The sequence below is a fragment of the Pseudonaja textilis genome, unplaced genomic scaffold (genome assembly GCF_049901715.1).
Source record: "Pseudonaja textilis isolate UNSWEBS1 unplaced genomic scaffold, rPseTex1.2 PTEXCTG89, whole genome shotgun sequence".
NCBI lineage: Eukaryota > Metazoa > Chordata > Lepidosauria > Squamata > Elapidae > Pseudonaja > Pseudonaja textilis.
The window spans coordinates 1-23,023 of NW_028262840.1; the positions used below are offsets into that span (position 1 = coordinate 1).

Here is a 23,023-nt window from a genome sequence, read left to right on the forward strand (position 1 = left end):
TGCTGCTGCTGAGCCTTACCTGCCAGGGGTTAAGGCGATGGGTGGCGGCAGCAAAACGCAAGTGGAGTGGGGGGGGGAAGGTGACCGGCAGTGCAGCTAGGCGACTGGGCCCCAGAGCTTGCAGACCCTCACTCACCCAGGGATATCAGGCAGGGCTACAGTGGAATGCATGCAGTATTGGTCTGGCGAGTGGGCAAAAGCAGGCTGCAGCCGATGCCATGCATGCACAATAAGGACTGACTGGGTGTGGAGGGGAGGGGCTGGTGGAGAGGGGCGGGGCCAGTCAGTGATGCGAGTTGCCATTTCTCCGAACTGCGCAGAATCATAACAACCGGTTCTATAGAACTGGGCAGAACCAGTACAATCCCACCACTGGTTCAATCTCTCCAGACTTTTCTATTTAATAAAGTCCTTTCTTTTTTTTTGGCAATCTGAGATGCCAAAAGCAAAAGAGAGGAACTAAAGGAAGAATCTTCCAGAAGTTGTATCTCCAATCATTAATAGTGAGAGATTTTTGTCTTTACTTAAGTGAAGACCAGAGGCTAATATCTAATATCTTATCTAATATCCATTTTTACCTCCATTTTCTATGGATGGAGAGTCCTAACACATTTCCTTTGGGAATCTTATTTCTTTTCTGCTCAGTCCTTTCCTCAATCTGAATGTGTGGAAAGTTGTCATCCTGGATTTGTCAAGAGAGCTCGAGAAGAAGAGCCAGTTTGCTGTTACGACTGTGTTCCTTGTCCGGAGGGGACCTTCTCCACTCAGAAAGGTGGGTGACACCAGAGGAAAATGGGAGGCCTGGTGGAACTGGATCCATCCAGAGCATTGTCATGAAAGTGTGAATTAAAAAAGACTTTTAAGCTGAATTGATTTCCGGTTTATTTCCAAAATGCCCCATTTCTTCTCTAAACAGAAGAACAAAAAGACTGTGAAGGAAGGGCTGGATAGAGAGCGGTGGCTGTGGCAGATTGGGCAAGCTTTACTACTGCCAGAGAAAATATTTCTTCTTTTTACCTTGGATGTGTCCTTCCTTCCACATTTACTTCTCTAGGAACACCTGAGTTCCTTGAAACATGAGGAATTGTTTTAGGTCCACCTCCTGAAAGGAGGATTGCAATGCAGTCTACATGGGTTCCCTTTGAGGAACACTGAAAAGGTATTGCTGATACATGAGATAAATAATGTGGTGGCATGGATAGTGATTCCTGTATCTGGCTGCATCCGTATCACCACTGCTCCAATGGCCATTCCAAATTATTTGCAACAGTCATTTGATCTGCCAGCATCCTCTGAGGCAAGTATGACAAGAATTGCCACCTGACAGATAAGTTTCTCTAGAAAGATTAATTGATTCATTATTTACCTTTAGTAATGGAGGTTCCTATCAATATTCTGAACATTACAAAGGAAATCTTTCAAGTCCTAAGCCTTCACTCAATTTCATAGCCTGTCAAAAATATACCATAGCTATATTTTTTAACAAGTGATACACTTATTTTCTGTCTCTGGAGATATTAAGAAATCCATCCCAGAAAATGCTCTCAATAATCACTTGTTGCCAAAGAACGTACAATATATCTTGAAATGCAAAGGACAAAGAAATATGCGGTTGGTTTTTTTTTTCCCCTCAGATACAGAAAAATGCACCAAGTGTCCAGATGATAAATACCCAAATAAAGAAAGAGTCCAATGTATCCCCAAAGTGATAACCTTCCTGTCTTATGAAGAACTTCTGGGCATCATCCTGGTCTCTTTTGCCCTATTCTTGCTCATAACCACAAGCCTTGTTTTAATCATCTTCATTAAATACCGAGAAACTCCCCTTGTCAAAGCCAACAACCGGGACCTCTCCTACATCCTCCTGGTCTCCCTCCTGCTTTGCTTCTTGTCTTCTTCTCTCTTCATTGGTCAACCAAAGAAAGCCACCTGCCTTCTCCAACAAACGGTTTTCAGCATCATCTTCTCGGTCGCTGTTTCTTCTCTCTTGGCCAAAACCATCACGGTGGTGCTGGCTTTCCTGGCCACAAAACCAGGAAACCGAGTGAAGAGATGGCTGGGGAAGAGCTTGGCCAACTCCATCATCCTGTCTTCTTCTGGTGTCCAAGTTATCATCTGCTCCATCTGGCTGGGAGTTTCTCCCCCCCTTCCCTGACTCTGATCTCCACTCCCAGCCTGGAGAGATCATCCTGCAATGCAACCAAGGGGCCGTTGTCATGTTCTACGTCACCCTCAGCTACATGGGCTTCCTGGCTGCCGTCTGCTTCACGGTGGCTTTCCTGGCCAGGAATCTGCCTGGGGCCTTCAACGAAGCCAAGCTGATCACCTTCAGCATGCTGGTCTTCTGCAGTGTTTGGGTGACTTTTGTGCCCACCTACCTGAGCACCAAAGGGAAACACATGGTGGCTGTGCAGGTCTTCTCCATTCTGGCCTCCAGTGCTGGTCTGCTGGGCTGCATCTTCATCCCCAAGTGCTACATTATCCTTCTGAGGCCAGAGCTGAATACAAAGGAGCATCTCACAGCCAGAACAATTGTAAAAACATAAGACATAACACATGACATTTAAAGAATTGTAAAATTTCCTTTTATCTCAAAGTAGACACTAATTATTTCAACTTAGATAATGTGCAGGAATCAAAGAAATCATGTCTACATTTTTCAATGGGAAATGTTTGAATGATTGTAATCCTTGCAACTCTCTTCATCTCAATAAATCTTGCTAAAGGGAACTCTGAAAATCATTCAGAGGAATTTGTTATTCAGCCACTGCCAATGAATTTGACACCTTATTCATACTGAGAGCAGCTAATAGTGTATCTGTGAGAGAATAAATAGGAAAAGTGGTAAGATAGCTGGTGTGGGAGCCGAGCTCCAACTATGTTGTTTGACAATCTCCATGAGAGCCATTGGCCATCCCACCAAGCCAGAGAAGGTGGAGGCTTCCAGGTCCTCTTGCTTAGATGTTTTCATCCAAGGAGACCTAGTTAGCCACAATTTTTGTTGCTAAGTAAGTTCTGTGTCATTTTACCAACTTTTTTGCCTCAGTTGTGAAGCAAATGAGTGTGGTGTTTAGTTAAATCATGCGGTTGTTAAGCAAGTCTTCCAGTGACCCCAATGTCCCCAAGGTACTGCAAGTCTCATAAATACACACCTGAGTTTTTGTCACGTGACCATGGGGTGCTGGAATGATTGTTAGTATGAAGACTGGTCATAAGTCACTTTTCTCAGTGCCGTTGTAACTTCAGTCATCAGATTTTTGTAAGTGGAGGACTCCATGTTGGAGCTGGAAGGGACCTTGGGGGTCATCTTTTCCAACCCCCTGCCCAAGCAGGAGACCCCAGACCATTCCATGCAAAGGAGTGTCCAGGCCATCCTGGAAGACCTCCAGGGACAGAGCCCCCCCACTTCTGAAGGCAGCCTCTTCCCCTGGTCCATGCGGTATTGAGGGCTTCTGGCCTGCTCCTCAGGGGGTGGCTGGAGGGACAGGAGAGGCCTTGACTTCATCCTTGAATCCCCCCATAAAAACACGGAGAAAAGGCCGGCATTCTCGGTCCTCCTCCTCTGGGGAGAGAGCCTTGCCAGGACTCCCAGCCTCTCTCACAGCCCCAAGGAGGAAAGGCTGCCCCTCCCCAGCCTTTCCCCCTTCCCCCGGCTTCCTTCCAAGTGGGACCACCGGGATCTCCTCCCAAGGCCCCCAGGCCACCAGGGATCGGATCAGAGGGGGCAAAACCAGCCGCCATCCTGGCAACCAGCTGACTCTCCTGGGTTGCTGCTTCCAGGGAGCCTCGCTCTGTTGCCAAAGGCCCCTGGAGGTTTTGCCAGAGCGAGGGGACCCTCCAGCCCCCAGCCAGGAAAGCAGGGAACGGGGTGGGGTTAGGAGGAGAGGAGACCCCCTCAGCCTCACACAGGTGCAGGGTTGGAGGTATTAACCTCCTTGAAGATGGGCAAAGAGAAAGGCCACCCATTGAGCCATTGCACCCTCCATGTCCTGGCCAAGCAGGAGATCCCACATGGCTCCAGTTGCAACCAGGGTCTTTTTATCCAGGGTGATTTGGGTGGGACCCTGGGTGGATGAGGGGAAGGTCCAGGGAGGAAGGAAGGTTGTCTCCCATATTCACTGCAGGACCTTCAGGGACGGACAGGTTGCTATCAGGTTGGTTTTCATTCACCTGCTGCAACTTCCAATTTTAGGGATTGTTTCGGTCTGATACAGCTGCTGCTTCGGGACCCCCCCTTGCCTCCCCATTTTGGAGGGTGGGTGGGCCCTTGACTCCCCCCCAAATGGCCCAATGTGCCCCAGAAAAGTGTAGAGGAGACCCAGCCTGAGACCCGGGGGAGGGTTGGCTCTCTGGGAAGGGGCCCTGAGCCCACTGAGGGTCTCCATCTGCAGGGAGCCCTTTCAGGAGGGCAGGAAACCTGGGCATGAACTAGCCAGGATTGCTCCTTCTTTCATCACCACATCTCAGCCTTGTTTCCTTTCAGCAAGAAAAGCATATTTGCTTCCCACAGATGAATTTCCAAATCTGGAGCTCTGAAACTTGGAGCCGAGTCCTTCTTCACAGGCTCATTCCCAGCCCTGCAGAGGAGCCTCTTCCCCCCTATGATGAAGGGAAAGGCTGGGGATTTATTTCTTCCTCCCTCTTGGCTCCCCAGGGAGTTTTCCAGCTGCCACCTTGGAAACCAGTCCAGTGAATGGAAAAATACAAGGAATAACGCAGAATTATGTCCTGTCCTGAGCCAGGAAGCCCTGAATGTGGAGAATTCCTGGCTTGGCCTAAGATTTAGGCCTTGATTGTCCCTGCATAATTTCAGGCTCTGGCCCTCCTGCTCTCATGGCCGCTTTCCCCCTTGAGAGGTTTCTTTCAAAAGGGGACACATCAGTCCTGCAAGACTCATTTCAGTCCATTTCCAGGTGCACAATTTCAAATAAATCCTCATTTTAATCCCCTTTGACCCAGGCAGCCTCATGGACGCCTCCAAAATCCAAGGCCTGAATGGCCCCTTCGGTCTTCTCTGGTATTAGAAATCCCTCTTAAATTCTAAGATTCCTTCCCTCCCTCCTCTCATCAAAGCCATTGCGTAAAAGTGGGGAGGGATCCAATGTCCAGAACAGAACCGGGTGGCCAAATTCAGGAGTTGAGGGGGTCGTTTCCAGTGGAGGAAACCTCCTTGCGGGCATCTTGTTAGCCAGCTAGATCAGAACCGCTGGTGCCTGTTGCCCTTCATCCCACACTTGCCAATGAAGACGACTGGCATTCCTCCATTAGACCTTTGTCACCTGGAAAGCATCCACCCACCCCAAGAAAGCAACCTGGGGGGAATATCTAAGGTGACACTTTCTGAGTGGCACTTCCTGAATCCGAGACTGAGCTCTTCCCTCCTTGAATCGCCTGCCATGAGCCCAGTTCTCCAGGGGTCTCCAAGAGGGGGGAAAAGACCAGCCAGGACCTGCAGAGACCTGCAGGCATGGAATGGCCTCCCTGGGAAGGTGGAGGGTTCATCCCACCTGGAGGTTCCTAGGGAGGGGCTGGACAACCACGGTGGGGCCGGCCTTCCCAGCCACACAGCCAGGAAACCACCCGAGGAGGCGGCTGGGGAGAAGCCCGGCCAGTTCTGCCTCCCTCTCTGGCTCTGGAGCTCCCCTTCCCCCCTGGGCCGCCTGGGTGGGAGCCTCTCCTCCTCTCCCAGCCTGCAGGGATCCTCCTCCTCCTGCTCTGGGCGATGGGGCTGCCCTGGGTGGCTGGTGCTTCCTGCCCCCCTGCCCCCATCTCCTCTGCTCCCCCTCCTGTCTCAGACCCCCAGTTCTCCCTCCTGGGCCAAGGGGTGCATGGGAGTGAAACCCCCCAACGGCTGGAGACCTGGGACACAGGGACCCCCAAGGGCACCTTCAGAGCCTCGGAGGTGGGGAGGCCAAAGGGGCCGCAGAGCCTACTATAAGTGCCGCATCCCCACAACCAGAAGACCTGGGGCCTCCAGGAGCCCCCCAACCCCTTTCTTGGGGGGCCTGGCAAGAAGAGACGTGGGGCGCCCAACGCAGGGCAGCCTGGAGAAGCCCTTGAGGCAGCCTCAAAAGGCAGCCCTGAGACCTCCAGGAAGGAAAGACGAATGAGGCAGAGAGTCCTCCACTTACGACCGCCATGGAGCCCCACCACTTGTGTTGCCCAGGGAGACGTCTGTTAAGTGGGCTTTAATCCACTTGATGACCTTTCTGGCCCTGTTTGCTAAGCAAATAGCTGCAGACGTTAAGTGAGCCAGATGGTTCTTAGGCATATCCGGCTTCTCCACTGACTTTGCTTGCCTGAAGGTCACAAAAGGGGATCACGTGACACCCTCCCAGGACACTGTGGCCTTCATAAGTGTGAGACAGTTGTTTAAATGTAAATCCTGGGACCCCAGGGAGGCTGCCAGGGCTGCAAGGGTGGAAAGGGGCCCTAAGTCACTTTTTTAGTGCCACTGTGGCGTTGAATGGTCACTAAACAGAACATTGAAGGTCGAGGACCCTCTGCCCAGGAAAGAGCGAAACCGTCACAGTAGGGAGGGAAGAGGAGGATTCCCTGATAAGTCCTGGCAGAGCTGCAGGGAAGTTTCTCCCGGCCTCCTCCTCCTCCTCCTCCTCCTCCTTCCACCCGATTCCCCTCCTGCCTCTTTTCCCTCCATCCATCCATCTTCCTCCTCCGCCTCCCTGGGAAAGAAACGGCCTTGAAGCCCCTTCGGGGTTCTGAGGGAAATGAGCTCAGGCACAGGTAGAGATTTGGGGGGGGGGGCAGAGCTCTGGGGCTTCAGTCTGACCTCCCTGATTTTGGGGTCTCCTTTCACCTGGAAAGCCGTTTCCTGACTTCTGAAAGGATCAAGAGACTCTCCTCCGGCCTCGGCCCTTCCTTCTGGCCGGGACCAGGAGCTGGTGGGCTGCACACCTGCCAGGTGCAAAGCTGGCACACCAGTCTCGGATCTTGGCAAGAGATGCAAACTGGGGATCCCTCCCCCCTATTTGCTGCCCCCCTGCCCTGGACCCCCATGCAGAAGTTCCCCCCACCTGCCCATCAAGGCCAGAGGGAGCCCCCTCCATGGGGCGCCCCACTTCCCAGAGCAGGAGGAGGAAGAAGCACCTGGTTGCCCCAGGGGGAAATTGGCAGCAGGGGCCCAGGCTGACCTCCCCTCCCCACTGCAGCCCACTAGCCCCTAGGAGGGCCCCTCCCTCAGAGGTGGGCTTTCCAACAGCACCTGAGCTTCCCAGACCAGATGGGGTGGGGGGCTCCCCCTGCCTCCCTCTCCCCCAGCCCCCCTCCCTCCCTGCCCTCACTAGGGAGGGGGCAGACCCCTGCAGACCCCCATGACACTGCAGGACCCCTCTGTGCCCCCTCCTCACAGCAAAGCCCCTGCCAAACCCTCCCCGAATCCAGCCCGTTGGAGGCCACTTGACCGGCAAGGAGGAAGCCAGGCCCAAGAGGCCCCTCAGCCTCGGCCAGATGGACAGGAAGGTGGTCCGGAAGCCCCCAGGGGAGGCCGGCCCAGAGATCTTGGCCAGGCTGCTCAGAAGCGGTTGCCATTGCCTCTTTCCCAGGGCTCCGAGAGAGCGGCTGGCCCAGAGCGTCCTAGCTGGCTTGGCTCCCCAGGCAGCACTGGAACTCAGGGCCCCCCAGGATTGAACCCCCACCCCACCCAACTGACTCCAGGGGATCCACACGACCCACTGAACCCGGTCTCTTCCCCAGTGGCTGCATTCACACCTGCACCTCTTAACCATGGTTTGTTTCCGGAAGTTGAACCTGTTGGCTGAAGAGTCAGTGGATGATGGGAACTCAGAAGAAAATGAATTCCTGGGAGAGAAGCTGATCAAGAGGAGGTACACAGGCAGGCCTCGACTTCCAACCGTTCATTTAGTGACCGATCCAAGTTACAACTGCACTGAGAAATGGGACTTAGGACCGTTTTTCACAATTAATGACCTTTGCAGCATCAAATGCAGAGATCAGAGTTCAGAATTGGCCATAGTTTCATGTTTATGACAGTACCAGCATCCCAGGGCCATTGTGATCCCCTTTTATGACCTTCTGACAAGCAATGGGGAAGCCAAATTCACTTAATGACCGGGTTCCTAACTTATCAACTACAATGATTCACTTAATGACTGTGGAAAGAAAGGCCATCAAATGGGGCAAAACTCACTTGATGGATGTCTCACTTAACAACAGAAATGTTGGGCTCAGTTGTGGTCATAAGTTGAGGACTACCTGTATTGGGGACCCCTTTCTTCTGGCGAGGACCCTGTTCACACAACACGCTTGACCAGGCCATGATCCTCGCAGCCCCCCTGAGAGAAGCCAGAGGTCCACATGGAGCCTCCTCAAGGCCGGTGAGAAACCTTGGATGACCATAGCCCCCCTCCTCCCTCCTTTGGGGTCTCCCTGGGACAAACCCAGAAGTTGGGGTGGGCTCATTCCTGACCCAGGAGGGGCTTCCTCCCCTCTGGGCCTCACCCGGCTTTGGTCAGACACAGCTGGGAACCTCCTGGAGGAGAAGAGAGTCTCATCGCACATCAACCTGGCCCTGAAAAGCCACAGCTTGAACCCGGAGCCACCCAGGATCTGGTCTGCAGGCCCTGAGAGCAGAATCTGAGGGAGGTTCAGGGGGAGAACTTCCAAGCGGAGGACCTGGGATACGGGCCTTCCTCTGCTCCTCCCTGCCAGGATGGGCCTGCCTGTCCCTTCAGTTCCCCCCCACACTCAGCCCCCCACAGTTCCCCCTTCTGGGCCAAGAAGTCCATATTAATGTCCCCCCCAGTGAAGAAACATCCTCCCTGAACAACGGATGCAACTAAACCAGGAACAAAGGAGTTCCAACAGCACCTTCAAACCCTTTGGAGGTTTTTTGGTATAGAAAGTCTCGGCCCCAGAAATTGGGAAGGTCAGAGGGGTCCCTCCCCACCAATAGAAGATCCCCACAACAGAGGAAGAGCAACCAGATCTCCAGAAATCATGTCACTAAAAATCAGGTTGCACCATCCACCACACTGTGGGCATCACTGCCATCTTTGTAGGGTTTCCCTGTGATAAGATGGGTGACCAGTAAATTGAATGGATAGATATAGATAGATAGATAGATAGATAGATAGATAGATAGATAGATAGATAGATAGATAGATAGATAGATAGATAGATAGATAGATAGATAGATAGATAGATAGATAGATAGATAGATAGATAGATAGAGATGATAGATAGATGGATAGATAGATAGATAGATGATAGATAGATAGATAGATAAGAGATGGGTAGATAGATGAGAGATAGAGTGAATAGTAGATAGATGATAGATAGATAGATGAGATAGGATAGATAGATAGATAGATATAGATAGATAGATAGATAGATAGATAGATAGATAGATGATAGATAGTATAATGATAGAAATAGATAGAGATGGATGATATAGATGATGATAGATAGAATAGAGATATGATAGAATAAGAAGAGAGAAGAGAGAGAGAGATAGATAGATAGATAGATAGATAGATAGATAGATACCATGTTTCTCCAACAATACAGCCTCCACCAATAGGCCCAGCATGATTTCTAGGCATGAGATGAAATAAGCCCCACCCCAAAATTTAGGCCTATTTAAACTATGCATTTCCCCGCCAATTCTGACATCATTCACTAGAACTACACGAGGTGAAGAGAAATGGGGGGGAAGGGCAGGGGTGGGTGGGGAGAAAACTTGCCTTTAGGAGTGCCCTGCAGGTAGCCTAGGCTAGAATACCCCGATCTACCAATAGAAGATCAGCCGATAGAAGCTCCCCGAAGACAGAGTCTCCAGTTGCTTCGGGGAGAGGCATGGCTGCCCCTGTCCCCTCGCCATTAGGCAGTGTCTTTTGGGTGATAGAAGCTCCCCAAGGGGAGTCACCAGCCACTTCGATTGGGTTAGTGCACAGACACACACTCCCCTCGCCGCAAGGCCGCTTCTATCGGCCGACGAGAGCTTCCTGAAGGCAGAGTCCCCAGCTGCTTTGGGGCGAGGTGTGGCTGCCCGTGTCCCCTTGCCATTAGGCAGTGTCTTTCGGGCAATGGAAGTTCCCCATGGGCAGTCACCAGCCACTTCGATCGGGCGGTAGAAGCGGCCTTGGGGTGAGCGCACACACACACACCTGTCACCATGAGGCCGCTTCTATTGTCCGACGAAAGCTCCCTGAAGGCAGAGTCCCCAGCCCCTTTGGAGCATGGCGTGGCTGCCCATGTCTCCTCGCCATTAGGCAGTATCTTTCAGGCGATGGAAGCCCCGAGGCCGCTTCTCCCGGCCGATTGAAGTGGCTGGTGACTGCCCTTGGGGAGCTTCCATTGCCTGAAGGACATTGCCTAATGGCGAGAGGACACGGGCAGCCATGCCTCACCCCCAAGCGGCTGGGGACTCTGCCTTCGGGGAGCTTTCATTGGTCAGTAGAAATGGCCTCGTGGTGAAGTACTTGCATATGGGCCGCTCTAGGTGGGGGAGGAAATTAAGTCACCCCCCAAAAGACGGCCTCGCCGTTTTTTCGGGGGTTAAAAAATAATAAGGCCCAGACTTATTTTGTGAGAAACATGGTAGATAGATAGATAGATAGATAGATAGATAGATAGATAGATAGATAGATAGATAGATAGATAGATAGATAGATATCGATGGGTAGATATAGATAGATGATAGAGATAGTTCTGGATGGATAGATATAGAGAAAGAAAGAAAGAAAGAAAGAAAGAAAGAAAGAAAGAAAGAAAGAAAGAAAGAAAGAAAGAAAGAAAGAAAGAAAGAAAGAAAGAAAGAAAGAAAGAAAGGGATGGATAGATCGCACCTGCAGAACTTACAGTCCATTCTTTATTTAAAAAAATAAGAAAAATCAAAATATAAAGAATCTTGGTGTATTATAGGAACATGGTAAGATAACACAGGAATAATAAGAAAATAAAAATAAAAAATTCCATCCATTCTATATTTTTCTCCCTATTTACCCAACGATCTAGTCCACAAGTTGTCACTTTCCTGCTTCTTAATGAGCTTTTATCTCAGAATTAATATTGCTAGAAAAGATGGGAAATGAAATTTCACTTCAGGCACAAGCAATTTTAAAACCGACTGCAATTAAGATCAATATATGGGATTATGACATAAAACAGAATTCCAAACAGGGTCTACTCTTAACCTTGGGCAGAGATCAAGGGTGCCGATTGTCATTAGAAGACAGGCAACACTAGAGTTAAATGGCATTAACTTAGAAGTGGCACCAAACTCCATAGCTCTGAGTGACCTTCCCCAGCAATCTCTGGAGACAAGAGGCCATGTTGAAGGACAGCAGAAGTCAATTCCCTGGGTGCTGAATTCTCTTCCCCAGCATCACTTTCTGGACTTGCCCTGACAGGAAGGAAGGACCACAACCACAACAGAACAATGATCCCAGGGGTATATCTGTAATTTTTACTAACATGTTTTATTCCAGCCTCTCCTCTGCAGATGGAGCCCAGAAAAAGTTGGATCCCAAGAGGAGAAGTTGCTTCTTGCTGTAATTATGACCATCTGGGCCTTTGAGACCTGTGATGCTATATCTCCAGTTTTTGACTTTGATGCAGGCGTTAGACTGAAGCCACATGCAAAGGATCTTGTATCAGAAAAGGATAAATTCCTTGGGTGAAGCTCTCTGGGACCAAGTTTTGGGACAGGTACAGGCTCTGCTCTTGATTGCACCTTTCTCTCCTTTGCAGATGAAACTGAGTGATTCTCTGCTTAGATCAGGAAAGCCACTGGCACTTCTCAGAGTCTTTGCATTTCTCCAACTGTTCCTGTTGTTTGTGTTAGAAACAGGAAGTGGATTGATTAATGCCATGAATGATGGACCTCCTGCTTCTGCTTCTGCTGCTGCTGGTGTCCCCATCAGTCTGTGGGAAGCTGAGAAGGAAATGCCCATTGAGTTTGGAGCACCAGGATGGCTACAATCCATGGAGCTTTTACAGGCCTGGAGACCATCTCATTGGTGTGGTCACAACTGAAAATGGTGTCACCTATAATGTGGCCTTTCAACAGCCCTCCTATACCTTCTTCTTCGTAAGTCATGCAGGGTGATGGAGTTGCACTCCCTCCATGTGCAATTCTAACACTCTCCTTTTCTTCTTATGTCACTTATTTTTGTACCTCAGGACCTGTCTAATTTCCTGAATGATTTTTATTTCCATGGCTTCCCTCTTTTGCCTTACTTTGTGGAAGAGAGTAAAATCCAAAGATGGAGTTTTAAAAGGACCTGAATGAAATCCAGATGATTTTCCTTTCTCAGTTCATTCCTGAGTTCATCACTTGAATAATGACCTTTGTTTAAGTAGCAATTGAAACAATTGTAGTTGCCTCTCTCATTTGCATAATTGATCATTCGATTTGGATCAATGTTGGCCTAAGGCTTAGTAGGTTTGTGAAGGATTATATATTTTAAAAACATTTGTTGTTGCTATTGAATATAATAACATGAATATTGTTTTTACAATAGGAAGAGTTCTGATCTAACAATTACCCTAAAATCAATTTTTGCTATTCAAATGGTCCACAAGAATTCCCAGCTCCTGCACAATCTCACCCTGGGCTACAACATCCATGAAAACCATTTGAGCACCTTCCGCACTTCAGATGCCTTGCTGGACATTCTTTCCACTGGAGAAGCCAATGTCCCCAACTACGGCTGTGGGAGGAAGGAGAACCTCCTGGCTCTGATTGATGGAGCTTCCAGGGACATCTCCATCCAGATGTCAACATTAGGAGGCACCTACAAAGTCCCACAGGTTTGTGTGTGTTTTTCTCTATCTAAGGTGAGTGGGGTGGTGGGGATGAACAACAGATCCAATATCTTCATAGAATTCAAGAGCAGCTTTTCAGAATATTAGGGAACATATAAACTATGTTTTAGTCGATTATGTTCATCTTCAAATTCACCATTAAAGGCCTGAAGAGCCATAAGGTCCCTGTAGAGGATATTCTACTGAATATTCAACTATTGAAAAACTATCCAGCTTTTGAGGTCCTCCATTAGCATGTTCATTTTCACATATCAATAATATCTGCCTTATCCAATTGGAATCAAGTTGGCAAGAGTCCTGTCTATGTATAAAAAATTATTGAGATCACAGGATCTGAAGAGGATCTTTGGGGTGGATAAAAGGAGTTCAGCTCCTGCCCTCAGAGATACAGTAAGTTATGAATTTATAACATTTCTACTTTGTATAAATTCAGGGTATATAATTATTGGTTTAAAATTAAAGCGAGTCCCAAAACAGGCAAAATTTCAATTAAAGACTTATTGGATTGTACAACTGACAATTTGTGTTAGGAGTTGCGGTCTCTTAGTCTCTTGTACATCTGGAGAAGAAGCTGAAAAATTGTTCCACAAAGAATTTGGGATATAGAAGCTGAGAAAGAGGTTTCAGTACTCAGAAATAGCATATAAAACTGCCCTATATCTTAGATCCAAACATTGTATCTGACATCTGCTAATTTGAATCTAATAGTTGGAATTGTAGGGGTGACACAGAAATTCACCTTGCATTTTTAATTGTTTTTTATTTAATATGATTTTGCGTTCCATTTTTATATACAATCTTGTTAAATATTTAACTGTCTAAAATATTTAAACTGTGACTAAGGAACAAATTATTCTGATATGTTCATCAGAACAAAATTGGGTTTGTCAATAACTAATATTTTGGAGTTGATCTGGACCACATTATAACATATTATTTGTTCTGTCGCCAGAACAAAGTAGACTCGAGACCGGAGTTGAGTTCAGCTCTTTATTAACTGTCAGTAACTTCAACTAAACTTGAGCCGCAGCAGCCTCTTATATAGCGGCTGCTCGCGGCTCACAACCAATGGTATCATTTTAAACCTCCCGCCATTGAGGCGACCAATCAATATGCGTTGTTAACCACCAATCGCTAGGCGGTAGTGGTTGTCCAATTGGAACGTAGTATTACGAGTATGTAAATGTCTATATTCAACATTATTCTTCATTACTTTTTCAGATCTCTCATAGATTTCCTTCAGAGGCTCTGAGTGATAAAAGGAGATTCCCCTTTTTCCACCCATTGCTCCCCAAAGAAGGATTCCAGTACCCAGCAATTGTCCAGCTGCTCCTCCATTTCAGATGGACCCTGATTGGCCTCTTTGCTTCAGACACAGAAAATGGAGATAATTTCATGAGGACTTTCCCTCCGATGCTTGTCAGGAATGGAATTTGTGTGGTTATATCACAACGATTCACAACAACTGGACAAACAGCACCCCTCAGGGAGGCCCTCTCTAAGTGGAGACAAGTCAATGTCTTTGTCCACTTCATAGAATTTATTTCCATCTGGAACAGAATTATTCCTTTCCATGAAGCACTTATGCATTTGCCAGGACCCATTGAAGGGAAAGTCTGGATCACCACAAGTTTTGCAGCGTATCCAATAGAGAAGCACATACCTCTCAAATACATCCATAGTATTTCGAATTTTGGTTATCTGGGGAAAAAAAGGCCAACAGATGCTGCCTTTGAACCCCATTTCTTTGTGGAAGATCAGTTTCAAGATCATTATTTCCACTGTTCCCTTTCCAAGCACGTCTTTTCTGTCAAAGGCCGCAGAAGATGCACCCAGAAAGCCCCACTGGAGACCCAGGAGAAAAGGAACAGGAAACGGATCATAAATGACCATCATTACTACAGTATCATTCAGACTTTGGCCCAGGCCATGAATGCCGCTTATTCCTCCAGATCGAGGAGGGGAAGGAAGGAGGGAGAAAAGAGGTTGGGGGCTCCGAGGCTGCAGCCATGGCAGGTATGGGGGGTCCCAATAGGGATCCATTCATCTGAGATCCTTTGGAGAAGGAACCCAAAGGAGAAGGAGGGGAACATCTCAACCTTCTTGTGCTGCAAAAGGTCAAGAGATTTGCACCATCTAATTGCTCCTGTCTGACGCTCCGGAATAACAGGGAGCAGATCTGAAGTTTCTGTCTAGCCTCTGTTGGAAGAAATCTCCTTCTGGGTTCAGTTCCAAGTGGGGAAGAAAGACGCTGGAAACATGGTGACTGCTTGGAAGATGGTTTAATGGTGGACAGGAGCACATGCCTTGGTTGAGGAAAGAAGGGCTGAGATGCTGAGAGTGCAACTGTTTGATGCCCTCTGTTGGGATTTGAATTTGAGCTTGTATTCTGATTGGTTGTCAGACTCCCATGGGGCCATGCAGGGCCAACTCTGTAGGCTGTCCTGAGTCCCAGGCTTGGTTGAGCCTCGCTGGATGATGGTGATGGCTTTGGGCAATTCCTTTTGAGCTTTACCTGGAGTAGATCTTTGTTATGTAAAATAGAGTGGCCTAGGCCAGAGTAATGGTCCATTAGCAAAGTTGGGAGGGGGGCTGAGTTTCAGGCTCTCTGAGTTTCTACTTTTCTTTTTAGGGAAATATATTCTCCCTTTTTAGTATATCCTAAAATATTTCATTTTCCTAGGAGAGGGGAGGGTTTTAACTCCCAACACCTCTTTCAGTCATTGGAAGAGTCTTGAATCCTCCCTTGTCCAACTGAGAGATGTTGCAAGTTGGAGAAGCTGCTCTCATAATCTCCTCCTTGTCTTCTCTCAAGACTCAGTTTCAGGTTGCAGTCAAGTACAATTTTGAGATTGTTTTCATAAACAAGTTATTTTTGAGTTATTTTTATTTACAAATAACTCAAGATGGCAAATGTCTCCAACACAGCTTCCTCCTTCATCCAGTCCACTTTTAGTACAGTCAGAGACCAGCATTACAATTAATAATAATAATAATGGAGAAAAATAAAAATAAACGACAGTCAATGGGGAGTTAGAGTCTGCCTAATGCTGAGTCATGTGCGAATATGTGGCAATGTAAATGTCCTAAATAAATAAATACATAATTTTGCGTTATGGCAGAACAGAATTTGGCCCCATTCAGAGAAACTCCTTCCTATTGATCTGAGAACTGCAGTTGCACATAAAAGAGTTCCGAATTTCCCGGATATTTTATTAGGAGAGGCGTCACAAAGTGAATCCCTGAGTCCTGATAGGAGATGCAGCATAGGAGGCCGTGAGCTGCAGTTTGAGTGGCCCCTTGTCCACAGGGCCCCAGTCTCAGCTCAGGCGCTCTTTCTTTGTATCGGCCCCCTGAAACGGCTCTGGGAACTCCGTTGCAGCTCTCGGAGGTTAATTCCCTTTGGACTTTTGGCAGGGTTATTCGATATAAATATCTCGTTGCTCTAAAGGCTGCTCAAATAAACATTCTTGGGAAGAGCAGCCCCATCTTGTTGGATTTCCAGATCTTCGAGGCCTTGTTTGAGTTCACTAAGTGCACTAACTCATCCCCCATCCTTAAAAGCCCTTCCCTGCAGAAGCCACGGGGGCTGAGTACCAATGAGAAGTTGTGTGTTCATTTTCCCCACAACAACAACCCTGTGAGTTGAGTTGGGCTGAGAGACTGCTTCATGACCAAGGCAGGACTTCAGCTCACAGTCTCTTGCTTTCTACTTCGGGGGCTTCACCAGAAGACAAAACTGGCTCCCTTATATACTTATCAAGCTTGGCACAATCCTTCATCCAGTGCATCATTAATGTTCTTATATGAGATACTATAATTTATCAAATCCTAAAACCCAGAACTGCTTTTCAGTCATACATTTTTTCTAGGAGAAATCATAAATATTTTTCTGGAAAGTTGGTAATGTTTCAATAACATAAAAGTATATTTGCCTGAGAATTGTTATAAATCTTGTATAATAGCGATTTATCAACCCTATTATATTAATGACAACAAAGAAAAATTGATGACTTAACGACAAAATGTTGTATCTTCCCACTTTCATGACAAAGATTAAAAAAACTAAAGATTATTTTAGTACCATTTTTAAATCAGTTTTTATCCACTTAATTATCATACCACCCACCCCTCACTTAACTGGGTTTCTGATCACATCACAAAATTGTTTGTTACTCTTTCCTGAGATCAAGTTATATCAGCAGTATTTCCATAATGTATTTAGGAAATGAAATAATATGTGAGGATGACTTGCATAGAGCACATAAGTTATATCCCCCCCTTTCCCACAATCCATTTAGAAAGGGCCGTGATAGGAGGGAATGACTTTTGTGGGGTGGAGGAGAGATTCTGCCTGGGGAAGAACCAGATAAGAGGAGGACACCTACAGCTGCATTAAAAAAAGGCTCAGTGGGAGGTTTGTACTTTCCGACTCCCCAAATCCTGTCAGTGCAGCATTAAAGCGAAGTGGGCCTAGCTCAGGTTTCCTGTCTGGGCTTCCTGGGAGAGGATGACCCTGACAATTTTCTTCCTGACAAATCCGTGTTTCTGATAATCAACCTGTTGCTTTCAGGGAGTTCATAAATCTCCATTTTTCTGTTGTTCAACTATATTTTGTCAAAATCTATATTGTCAAAATATGATCAACAATTTTTTGTGAACTTTTTTCCTTCACTTGTAAGATAGGGGTAATACTTATTCTCCTAATGAAGCATGTCTGTAAATTAGACAACTATGGAAGAAAGATTCAAATGTGAAAAAGCATCTGGGATAAGAAACAGAGTTTTCTGCTTTTAAAATTGTTGCATGTTCCCATTTTAGTTCCATCCTTTCCTGGAGAAGAATGAGTTTGTCAATATTTCGGACTTTGAACTCTACATTGACCCAAATGGAAAGGTAGCAGCAGATCTGTTCATTTTCGGCTACTTGGTTCTTCCCAGGGATGATCCCAGGGAAGAGACTGTGGCGTATTTTGTAAGACAGAGACTTTCTATCAACCAAGATGCTCTTTCACGGTTAAAGGTGCTCAACAAGGTAGGAGAAAGTTTTGCTGTCTTTCCTCTGTTTTCCAAAGCCTGAGGTCCCATTTCAAGAGGGCTGATGCTATTCCCCAAAGGTGGTTGATCTTCACCGAGAATTGAATCTGGGCGGTAGAAACTGGATTTTTTCACTTAGGCTGCTTGGAAGGCTTCTATATTGTTCCATTTTGTGGACCATGTACAATTAAGGGTCTCCATCAAAGGGGTGAGAAACCCACAAGGGCTGGGGAATGTGTCGCTAGTAGCTTCTGGCTGTTTGCTCCTTGTGCCCAGAAGAGCAACGAAGGTGGCAATTCTGCTGACCGGGGCCTGAATCCAGGCTTGGACTGTATCGGATGGGATTGAATCGTGATTGGACGGAGGTCCTTTTGCCCCCATTGGGGGAAAGAAGCTTCTTCTCGTCCTGCTTGGGGAAAAGTGCAAGAGATGTGGCGAGTCTCTGGCTTCTCTCAGGGGGGGTGCGAGGATCATGGCCTGGTCAAGCATGCTGTGTGAATGAGGTCCTCGCCAGAAGAAAAGGGTCCCCAATACAGGTAGTCCTCAACTTATGACCACAACTGAGCCCAACATTTCTGTTGTTAAGTGAGACATCTATCAAGTGAGTTTTGCCCCATTTGATGGCCTTTCTTGCCACAGTCATTAAATGTCCCCACCAGTCTGCATCTCACCCCCCACCTGGATTCACTGCAGATACTGGGCCTTCCCTGCTGGGGGTGAGGGTGGCGGGTGATGGCAGCAAAAGGCAAGTGGGGTGGGGGGGTTAAAAGTGACCGGCAGTGGCAGATAGGTGACTGGGCCCCAGAGCTTGCAGAGCCTCACTCACCCAGGGAGATCAGGCAGGGCCACAGCGGAAGGCATGCAGCAATGGCTGGCCTGGCGAGTGGGCAAAGGCAGGCTGCAGGCGATGCCACGCATGCGTTATAAGGACTGATTGGGCACAGAGGGGAGGGGCGGGCAGACAGGGGCATGGTCAGCCAGTGGTGTGAGTTGCTGGTTCCCTGAACTGGCGCAGAATCATAACAACCAGTTCTATAGAACTGGACAGAACCAGTAGAATCCCACCACTGGTTCCATCTCTCCAGGCTTTTCTATTTAATGAAGTCCTTTCTTTATTTTGGCAATATGAGATGCCAAAAGCAAAAGAGAGGAACTAAAGGAAGAATCTTTCAGAAGTTATATCTCCAACCATTTGGAAATAGTGAGAGATTTTGTCTTTACTTAAGTGAAGACCAGAGGCTAATATCTAATATCTTGCCTAATATCCATTTTTACCTCCATTTTCCATGGACGGAGAGTCCTAACACATTTCCTTTGGCAATCCTGTTTTTTTTCTGCTCAGTCCTTTCCTCAATCTGAATGTGTGGAAAGTTGTCATCCTGGATTTGTCAAGAGGGCTCGAGAAGGAGAGCCAGTGTGCTGTTACGACTGCGTTCCTTGTCCAGAGGGGACGTTCTCCACTCAGAAAGGTGGGTAACACCAGAGTAAAATGGGAGGCCTGGTGGAACTGGATCCATCCAGAGCATTGTCATGAAAGTGTGAATTAAAAAAAAAAGCTGAATTGGTTTCTTCTTTATTTCCAAAATGCCCCGTTTCTTATCTAAACAGAAGAACAAAAAGACTGTGAAGGAAGGGCTGGATAGAGAGAGGTGGCTGTGGCAGATTGGACAAGCTTTACTACTGCACCTGTATCACCACTGCTCCAATGGCCATTTCAAATTATTTGCAGCAGTCACTTGATCCGCCAGCCACCTCTGAGGCAAGTAAACAAGAATTGCCACCTGGCAGATAAGTTTCTCTAGAAAGATTAATTGATTCATCATTTACCTTTAGTAATGCAGGTTCCTATCAATATTCTGAACATTACAAAGGAAATCTTTCAAGTCCTAAGCCAGGCTTGTCCAACCCGCAGCCCACGGGCCGCATGTGGCCCAAGTCGCCTCGTAATGCAGCCCAATGCCCACCCCAACCATCGTGCCACAGCCAGCGAGAAGGAGGAGGAGAGGCAGGTGCGAGGTGAGGCGAGGCGAGCGCCAGGCCAAGCAGCAAGAGAAAAGGCGGGCGCTGTCAGAACGCCACCTCCTGCTGTTACCGCCACCGCTGCTGCTTCTGCCCCTGCCACTGCTGCTGCCCCCGCCGACGCCGCTTCTGCCCCGCCGCCACCCCCTCCGCTTCTGCCCCGCCACTGCTGCTGCTTCTGCCCCTGCCGCCACCCCTGCCGCTTCTGCCCTGCCACTGCTGCTGCTTCTGCCCCCGCCGCCGCTGCCCCCGCGGCAGGGGAAGAAGCGGCGGCGGCGGCGGGCATGGTGGCGAGGGGCAGAACGGTGGCGGCAGAAGCAGCAGCAGGGCGGGGAAGAAGCGGCGGCGGCGGGCATGGTGGCGGGGCAGAAAGGGCGGCAGAAGCAGCAGCTGGGCGGCGGCAGAAGCGGCGGCGGCGGGGATGGTGGCGGGGCATAAGCGGCGGCGGCAGAAGCAGCAGCGGGGTGGGGAAGAAGCGTCGGCGGGGGCAGAAGCAGCAACGGTGGCGGGGCGGCGGGGCGGCGGCTTCCCCACGCCGTTCTGCCCGCCACTGCTGTGCTTCTGCCCTGCCGCCACCCTGCCTTTGCCCTTCCACGCTGCTGCTTCTGCCCCGCCCCGCTGCCCGCGGCAGGGAAGAAGGCGGCGGCGGTGGGCATGGTGGCGGGGCAGAAATGGCGGCGGCAGAAGCAGCAGCAGGGGCGGGGAAGAAGCAGCGGCGGCAGAAGCGGCGGCGGTGGCGGGCATGGTGGCGGGGCAGAAACGGCGGCGGCAGAAGCAGCAGCCGGGCGGGGAAGAAGCGGCGGTGGCGGCAGAAGCGGCGGCGGTGGGGATGGTGGCGGGGCAGAACGGCGGCGGCAGAAGCAGCAGCGGGGTGGGGAAGAAGCGTCGGCGGGGCAGAAGCAGCAACGGTGGCGGGGGGCGGGGCAGCGGCCTTCCCCACCGCCGCTTCTGCCCCGCCGCCGCCGCTGCTGCTTCTGCCTTCCAGTCCTGCCTCATCCAGCCCGGCTATTTGCAGGAGGAGAGGTGGCGTGAGGCAGGCGAGCTCCCCCCCAAAACTTGGCCGGAAAATAAACTGTAATAAAAAAAATGGTGATAAAAAATAAATAATTTTAAATAAATAATTAATAATAAATAATAAAAACATCTCACTAACTTTATTTCCAAATAAATTTAATATGTTAACTATGTTTTCTATGGTTTTGGGGGATGATTGGGTATCGTTACTGTTATTTTATTTTATGTGTGGCCCAAACCAAATTTTCATCTTCTAATGTGGCCCAGGGAAGGTGAAAGGTTGGACACCCCTGTCCTAAGCCTTCACTCAATTTCATAGCCTATCAAAAATATATTGTAGCTATCTTTTTTAAAAAAGTGATACAATTATTTTTTGACTCTGGAGATATTAAGAAATCCATCCCGGAAAATGCTCCTGATAATCACTTGTTCCCAAACAATGTACAATATATCTTGAAATGCAAAGGACAAAGAAATATGGGGTTGTTGTTCTTTTTTCTCAGACACAGAAAAATGCACCAAATGTCCGGATGATAAATTCCCAAATAAAAAAAGAGTCCAATGTATCCCCAAAGTGATAACCTTCCTGTCTTATGAAGAACTTCTGGGCATCATCCTGGTCTCTTTTGCCCTATTCTTGTTCCTAACCACAAGCCTTGTTTTAACCATCTTCATTAAATACCGAGAAACTCCCCTTGTCAAAGCCAACAACCGGGACCTCTCCTACATCCTCCTGGTCTCCCTCCTGCTTTGCTTCTTGTCTTCTTCTCTCTTCATTGGTCAACCAAGGAAAGCCACCTGCCTTCTCCGACAAACGGTTTTCAGCATCATCTTCTCAGTTGCCGTTTCTTCTCTCTTGGCCAAAACCATCATGGTGGTGCTGGCTTTTCTGGCCACAAAACCAGGAAACCGAGCGAAGAGATGGTTGGGGAAGCGTTTGGCCAACTCCATCATCCTGTCTTCTTCTGGTGTCCAAGTTATCATCTGCTCCATCTGGCTGGGAGTTTCTCCCCCCTTCCCTGACTCTGATCTCCTCTCCCAGCCTGGAGAGATCATCCTGCAATGCAACGAAGGGGCTGTTGTCATGTTCTACGTCACCCTCAGCTACATGGGCTTCCTGGCTGCCGTCTGCTTCATGGTGGCTTTCCTGGCCAGGAATCTTCCTGGGGCCTTCAACGAAGCCAAACTGATCACCTTCAGCATGCTGGTCTTCTGCAGTGTCTGGGTGACTTTTGTGCCCACCTACCTGAGCATCAAAGGGAAACACATGGTGGCTGTGCAGGTCTTCTCCATCCTGGCCTCCAGTGCTGGGCTGCTGGGCTGCATCTTCGTCCCCAAGTGCTACATTATCCTTCTGAGGCCAGAGCTGAACACAAAGGAGCATCTCACAGCCAGAACAAATGTAAAAACATGAGATATAACATCATTATGATAGTGGAAGAATTGTTAATGTTTCTTTTATTTGATTTCCATTTAGATAGTATGCAGGAGTCAAAGAAAATGATATCTGTATGTTACAAAATGGGGAATTGTTGAACGACTGGAATTCTTGCAGTTCCCTCCCATCTCAATAAATATTGCTAAAGAGACCACTGTAAAATTCAGAGGAATTCAGCTGTTCAGCAACAGCTACTGAACATGATACCTTATAAAAAAGGATTGATGCACTTGTTCCCACTGACAGGAGCTAAACATGTGGGTGGGTGGTGAGAAAATGTATAGGAAAAGTGGTCAGGAAGAAACTGTGGGAACCAAACACCATCTTAGTTGCCTGATCCTCTCCCTAAAAATGCCGGAATGATGTGAAATGCTGTGTTTGAGTGGCTCCCAACTGAGGACGGAAATCTTCATCCATCTTATATGAGTCTTTCTTGATTTCCTGATAAAACCTCCTTTGCAGAAAGAATTCAGCAGAACAGCTGTCTGGGATTTCAGTTTGGGATTGTATGTACTTCACAGCAAAAAAAAGTAAATAAAAAAGTTAAGTTTGTAAAGAAATTTCCATTGTATATTTTTTTCCTTTCAACAACCAGAGAGATAAAATAGCCGTTTTCGAGCCCTTTAATTTCCCACTCTACAATTTGTACATGAAGCATTTCTCTGCTCCTCCTCCAAGCCTGTTTCATCTGTGAAGGGCTGGAGAAGAT

At 48.1% G+C, this 23,023-nt stretch overlaps 2 protein-coding genes across 10 annotated transcripts; both read left to right on the forward strand.

Annotated features, from left to right (window-relative positions):
- Nucleotides 1–703: 703 nt before the first annotated feature.
- Nucleotides 704–2,742, forward strand: LOC148123766 (vomeronasal type-2 receptor 116-like). The gene is made up of 2 exons (XM_087918861.1): nucleotides 704–772; nucleotides 1,635–2,742. The coding sequence occupies exon 2, from the start codon at nucleotides 2,217–2,219 to the stop codon at nucleotides 2,544–2,546; it is 330 nt and encodes a 109-aa protein (XP_087774987.1). The 5' UTR covers nucleotides 704–772; nucleotides 1,635–2,216; the 3' UTR covers nucleotides 2,547–2,742.
- A 4,717-nt stretch (nucleotides 2,743–7,459) lies between these two features.
- On the forward strand, nucleotides 7,460–22,828 carry LOC148123767 (vomeronasal type-2 receptor 26-like). 9 transcript variants are annotated; one of them, XM_087918851.1, is made up of 7 exons: nucleotides 7,460–8,354; nucleotides 11,469–11,999; nucleotides 12,504–12,792; nucleotides 14,029–14,823; nucleotides 17,629–17,841; nucleotides 19,186–19,312; nucleotides 21,380–22,828. In XM_087918851.1, the coding sequence occupies exons 2-7, from the start codon at nucleotides 11,617–11,619 to the stop codon at nucleotides 22,288–22,290; spliced, it is 2,718 nt and encodes a 905-aa protein (XP_087774977.1). In that variant the 5' UTR covers nucleotides 7,460–8,354; nucleotides 11,469–11,616; the 3' UTR covers nucleotides 22,291–22,828. The 9 variants fall into 9 exon arrangements, with proteins under 9 accessions (XP_087774977.1, XP_087774976.1, XP_087774985.1 ...); XM_087918859.1 differs by lacking the exon at nucleotides 7,460–8,354 and having other exon boundaries at nucleotides 10,732–11,688; nucleotides 11,825–12,056; nucleotides 12,482–12,792; XM_087918853.1 differs by lacking the exon at nucleotides 7,460–8,354 and having other exon boundaries at nucleotides 10,732–11,688; nucleotides 11,825–11,999.
- The last annotated feature ends 195 nt before the right edge of the window (nucleotides 22,829–23,023 follow it).

Bases quoted from the DNA above. Each gene is read 5' to 3' on its own strand.
- LOC148123766 (XM_087918861.1), top strand. From the start codon at position 2,217: ATGTTCTACGTCACCCTCAGCTACATGGGCTTCCTGGCTGCCGTCTGC.
- LOC148123767 (XM_087918851.1), top strand. From the start codon at position 11,617: ATGCAAAGGATCTTGTATCAGAAAAGGATAAATTCCTTGGGTGAAGCT. The intron at 12,000-12,503 runs GTGTGGTCACAA...TTTTTACAATAG, and splicing joins GCCTGGAGACCATCTCATTG to GAAGAGTTCTGATCTAACAA. The intron at 12,793-14,028 runs GTTTGTGTGTGT...TTACTTTTTCAG, and splicing joins GCACCTACAAAGTCCCACAG to ATCTCTCATAGATTTCCTTC.